Source organism: Centroberyx gerrardi, chromosome 21 (assembly GCF_048128805.1).
Source record: "Centroberyx gerrardi isolate f3 chromosome 21, fCenGer3.hap1.cur.20231027, whole genome shotgun sequence".
Lineage (NCBI taxonomy): Eukaryota > Metazoa > Chordata > Actinopteri > Beryciformes > Berycidae > Centroberyx > Centroberyx gerrardi.
The window spans coordinates 4,381,934-4,387,933 of record NC_136017.1 but is presented as its reverse complement, the minus strand read 5'-3'; the positions used below and the strand labels follow the sequence as shown (position 1 = coordinate 4,387,933).

Genomic DNA, 6,000 nt, shown 5'->3' with positions numbered 1-6,000 from the left:
TTTACTTATATTTTAATCATTTAACTGCCACTTTGAAAGACACTTAGACATGGCACATGATGCAGAGATTGAAGCTATGATGTTTGGTTTGCAGGACGATCTCTAACCACTGGGTCACCCTGTCAGCCCGACCCAGATACAACCCTCAAAAACATCTGTATAAAGGACAACACAAACAATATTTGTTTAAAAAATCAATGTCAATATTGTATTTCTTAAAAATGTACAAATAATATTTACATATAACCAGCACAACAAACTGGCATAGCAATGTACAAAAGAAAGCTTGATTCTCTCTTCAGAAGTTCTGCATTCAGGGCGGACATTGGAGTCTTTTGCTCTTCTCACTGCGAGAGAACGACTGCTTTTCAATGCATGGTTTCATAATTCCAGTCACAAATCAAGTCTCAGATGCCTGACACTGAGATGTCACAATTAATCTCAGCAGCAATGCAGCAATCAAATAATGGCTCGCCGAGGACAGTGACAGTAAACTTGAAATGATGCGATAGTGGAAAAAAAACTGGTTATGATTTAATTATTTTCTCCCCCTTCGCTGTTGCAGTGTTGCTAACAGAAATGAGCGACTTACAAACAAACTGATGTGAAATAAAGTTTAGCTCAAGTAATTTCTTAAAGTTTACAATGTGAAATCTCTAAACAACTAGGTGATGATAGTACATTCCAAATATGTAGGTATCAAATCGGTACCTGGTTGCATTTCCACATTAAATTGTGTCATATGCACAACATGCATATGTTTTGGCTGAGCCAGGCACTTAGTAAACTGATTTTACTGCAGATCTGTACAATCATGGCCAACTAAAAGAATTGTGCTGTTGTTTACATTGTATTTACTACCTAAGGCAAAAAATATGGCTTTTCAAAAAGATAGAAAATTGCCATTTTAAATAATTAACAAATGAGACTGTACAAGAAAACACAAGTCACACACTGCAGAGGCGTTTTGGCACACAACCATGTCTGGCTCTTCTACCAATTTTAAGTCTGTGGTCAAAAGTTTATTGTGGGGCGTTGATTCCAATCATCGGGAATTCAAAACTTCTGCAAATAGGTTAATAACTTTTCCTTCTGTCTGACAAAACGGTTGGCTATAACATGTGGCTAAGACATCAAGTTGAGGAACTTGCTCTCTTCTGCCAGAGCGGTCAGCAAGGAGCTCATGTCCCCGATGGCCATGTTTCCTGTCCCCGCCGGCACCAAGGGTAGCGTGACCGAGTTCCTGGGCGTTGTCAAGCGAGAGGAACTCTGGGACAAGCTCTGGAGAAGACCTGGACTCAGGGTTCCTGACATGAGGCTGGAGTGATCCCCATCATCCAGCATGCTGTCAAAGTCTATCTGTGTCTGCTCCAATGCCGTGTTAGAGTCTACAGTTCTGGATACCTGGCTGTCACCCGCCCTGGGAGAGGCTGTATTGTTTTCAGTGCCACCAGCGACGAACTGAGATACATTCACCACAGGAGAAGTGTGATGGTCCAGGTTCCCGTTGGGCTCAAACACTTGAATCTGCCCTGTGTAGTACATGGCATTGTCGTCAGATTTGTCATTGCAATGCTGCTCCGTAACCCTATTGTTGGATGCTTTGGACGCAGTATCTGGGTTAGCACAGCCTGGGTTTAGGTTGGACTGGACGAGTCCTGTTCGCTGCATTGTGTTTGGCCCTGAATGGCGCCTATTTAGAGACTTAAATTCTGTTGGTGGCCTTGGCTGTCGAAGTCCTTGATTCCCATTTTGCATAGGATGCTGGGAGGTCATGTTACAGTTGTGCTGATCTGAGATCATAGGTGATCCATCACAATCCTCAAGTTTGACTTGCACAGGCTGAAATCCCACATCACTGAAGTGCATGTCAACAGTTTGCATTGTCTCTTGTTTGCAGCTGGGGCTTAGCATGCTCAGATTGACTGCTGTTGGGTTATTACAAGGAGGATGATAACTGGTATTACCGTTATCATCATGAGGACTAACGCCTTGGTTGAACCTGTACTGAGAGCTAATTGCTTCATTGAGATTTGATGTCTGTTGAAACCTCTGCTGGTGGAAGCAGTTTGTTCTTGGGTCAGCATTCTGCTGTGTACATCTCTGCTGCGTGGCAAGTGCGAGGTTGTGAATCACCTGTTGGTTGGAGTTGAGATTGCTGTGGAAAGATCCAAAGTTCTGGTTCTGCTGGAGGACAGCCAGGTTCCCTCTGACCTGTGGTTGGGACTGGTGCTGGGTGGCCTCCATGGTCCCTGAAGACACTTTGTTCCACTGGACGGGCATGTTGGCCCTACTGTGCATGTGTGAAGACAGACACATTTGCCGTTGCTGCTGCTGTCCTGGGCTCATGCTGGAAGCGGCCAAAACCTGGGTGGGTGGGTTCATGTTGGCATCCACAATGGCCATCCTTCTCTGGTAGTACGACTGCTGTTGGAGATTGGGGTTTCCTTGGAGGCCTCGTAATTGTTGGTGATTCGCTGACCCTCTGTGGGCCGTGTCACCATTCTCTGTACTGAGGTAATGCGCCATGCCATCAGGCAGCATCATGTCTTCCTCAGGGATGTCGCCTGCCATGGTCTCCATGGTGATGTTCTCTGAAATGCTAGGCGGTCGCAGGCCGTAGGGGTAGCGGTGAAGGCTACCGTCTGATCGCACGCAACCTTGCTGGGCTAAATGTCGCCGATCTGCTGTAAGAGGTGGCTGGGGATGTATGCTACCCCTACCACCCAATGTGCCCATGCTGTTGTAGCGCTGCATTTGAGGCTGGCCAAGGGACTCTAGGGCCGACCGTCTCACAGGATCACTGGCTCGGCGGGGGACGTTAGACGGGGCCTCGTGGGGCATCATGCTACGACCTGTGTAGTCACTGCACCACCTGGGAGAGAGGCCTTTGGAGCTGTTGAAGGTGGAGTCCCCATACAGTGCCATGCGGGTCTTCAGAGTCATTCGCTCCATGTTCGGGAGGGGCGTGGGCGGTGCGCCCCCAATGGCGGCAGCGTACTTGGCCTTGAGGTGGTAGTGCTGGGCTGGGGTCAGACTGAGGAGGCTGGGTAGGCTCCCCCCTCCTCCACACTGGCTGGTCTCACTGGAGCGTCGGGAGAGGTCAGCGGAGATGGGGTCATAGGAGTCGGCCGAGCTGATATTGTTGTGGCGGTTGGCACCGTATTGCGAGGCTTGGCTGGAGCGCCGGCTTGAGGAGCAGGGGGAGATGCCGGAGGACCTGCGGCTGAGGGTGTAAACGGAGCTCAGGGTGCTGGAGGTGCTATCTCGGCGCTCTGATAGGTGGCCCAGCAGTGTCATCTTACCAGAGCCTAGATCACCCAGGCCGGAACCAGGGAAGGGCACAGGACCACCACCCATACCTGGACTCTCCAGGAGGGACCCTGAGAAACGCAAAGAGTGAAGTCCCCAGTGAGAATTAACACAAAAAACAGAGAAAAATAAATCAAAATATTGGGATTTAAACACATGCTAAAAACCTTAATGCCTCTTAAAATAATGAAGGATAACACAAAAAGGCAAAGACTTATTGTCTTAGTCATTAGTCTTCTTTAACTTAAATATCCTCAGGATGATGATGTGACCACCATAGGTGAAAAAATCCCACTATTCTGTCCACTCACCACTTGCTGGTATGGGTGGGAGCTTAGTGCCGTTGGTCAGGAGTGTTGGGTTGCTGGCCCACAGGCACGAGTCCCTCACCGTCTTCAGCTTCTCCTTCTTCAGGTGCTCCAGGCGCTGGCTTGTGCCCAGCTGCTTGCGGAGGTGGAGGCCCACTACCGCGACCCCGCAGGGGGACTCTCGGTAGCCCATGGAGTCCACAAAGGGCAGGTCGTCCAGGGTTGTGAGGTCCCCCAGGCTTCCCCCGCTGTGCGCCGCCATCTCTACTCCACTGTCATTGTTGGCGGCACTGCCAAGTGGCGATGGTTCGCTGCTACATGATGACTGACCGCCAGGGCTGGACTGATACATCTAGAGAGAGGGATGGATGGAGGAGATGGAAAAAGCAAGAGGGGAGGAAAGGAAAAGAGGATAGGAAGGAGAGGGAGAGTGGTAGAGGCCAGGCAAGCAAGATAGGAGGTATAGAATGGAAGTAGAGGGTAGGCAGAGAGAGAGAGAGCAAGAAAAAATGAGAGTGAGAGAAGCAGAGAAACCATGACTGTTTGTCCTAAGAAAACATTTTTCTCTACCAGGACAAAAGTGGAACAGTGGTTAACATGGCACGAGGAACAGTGAATCATGCAGACTTTTATCCTCCCCCAGCTTAATTGTAAATAATGAGTGTTTTTTGGGATGGGGGTGAAGGGGTGGGGGTGTACCACAGATTACAGACCGTCTTAGTCTGTCTGTGAATTAGAAATGGGCAGGATGAAAGGGTGCTTGAGCCAAAGCAAGAGCGCCGGGCCAATCGTCACGAGATGTTAGATCATCGTTGCGCTTTTCCCTCTCTAAAAACTCAGCTGAGGGTAGAAGTTGTTTTTACATTTAGGTGAGTATGTGTCTTTGCTTGTCACATTGACTTGTTTCTGTTTGCTTGTTTTTGGGGTTTGTTTAGAGGTGATTTTTAAATAGCCCTTGGGGTTTTTCTTTCACTCACCTGCAAAACTTGAATTTCTTTCTTCTCTTTCTTCCTTCTGTGTTTTATCATTCATGTGAGAAAATAAATAAACTAAACCAAGCTAAGCAAAGAATCATCACCCACAACTTGGGCTAGCTTAGAAAGCCTTATCTGGATAGTTAAAGGGGTGGTAAAAACACATTTTCTCCTACTAATTTTCATTAAAAACTTGGATGTTTTGGATCATCTCTGGCCATCCTTTCCTCAAAAATGTCAAGACATGTCAAATTAATTTATTCATTTTAGTAAGCAGGTTTGTCACAAAGTGCTTTTAAATTTCAGTTCAGTGTTCAAATCAAAGTTTGACAGCTCATAATTCACCATTCGCCGCAGTCATCTTCTTACTAATTACATATGCTTGTGTAAATGTGAGTCAGTGCTTTGTATGTTGTCCACCGCTGTAGATGATGCGCGCTATTTTCTGTACTGGCTTTGAAAACTGAATTTCCCACAGGACAATAAGCGGTATATGTATCTCTCTGAATCGGCCCTGCCCAGGTCCTCGGTTTCCCTGACGACACTAATTTATTCGGAGCTAAAAAGCCGTCTTGATCACAGCTTGATAGTTGGCACTGCTTGCTCAGCGCACCAAAACCAATTCCCAATGTTTGAATATTAATCCTGGAGTGGCTTTTATCATGTTTAGGCTCTCAGACGTGTGTGTGATAGGTCTGTTTAGGTTTCGATTGCATGTGCAGAGCAAAAGGGACAGATCTGCTCTCATGGGTGACATGCGTAGGCAGGATCAGTCGATGTGTTATAGCAGCTTTACATGACAAAAATATCTAGATAAATCAAAATTTCTAGAGTATGACCGAGCAATAAGTTTAAAATGGACACTTATCAATGCTTTGACTGATCAATATGGGCTTCTAGCACAAAATCCTTCTACACCACAATGAAAGGAGTTGATGATGAAAGAAGAGGTGTGTTAATATAAGAAGGCTTTGATTCCAAAATCATATATCTACATTTTGAAAAATAACTGCCACCTGGAATTCACAAGTCGATAGTTAAGGAAAGTTGATTTTATCCCCTGAAGGGTAAATTTAGTCTACTCTCAGCAAAGGTTTTAGGTTGGCTATTAGCTTCAGTAGTATCCCATAATGAGTTATCTTTTTAAGTCAGCATTCATTTTCTAAGAGAAGGTGCCCATTATTTCAAATTGTGGATATCTCATTTTGGAATGAAACCTTTCATTTGATGAAAGATGGCATAATAAACTGTAGCTGGGCTCACCTTAGCAAGGTCTGTCCTTAAGGAAAGTTAGAAAAGGGAGAGAAATGAAGACAATCAAGCAGCAAGCAGAGGCTCTTAGAGAGGAAGGTTAGCATTTCTCAGAATAAAGAGGCATGCCATTGTTAGTTGAAGGAGGACACAAA

At 46.2% G+C, this 6,000-nt stretch overlaps 1 protein-coding gene across 1 annotated transcript in view; it reads right to left on the bottom strand.

Moving 5' to 3' along the window:
- Positions 1–214: 214 nt before the first annotated feature.
- LOC139918865 (zinc finger protein GLI2-like) overlaps positions 215–6,000 on the bottom strand; it is a 33,830-nt gene continuing 28,044 nt past the window's right edge. Inside the window, exons 10-11 of the mRNA XM_071908396.2 lie at positions 3,624–3,972; positions 215–3,383 (exon numbers count right to left, since the gene is read on the bottom strand). Of these exons, the coding sequence (XP_071764497.2) occupies positions 1,126–3,383; positions 3,624–3,972 (2,607 nt within the window). The 3' untranslated portion in view covers positions 215–1,125. The remainder of the gene's footprint in view (positions 3,384–3,623; positions 3,973–6,000) is intronic.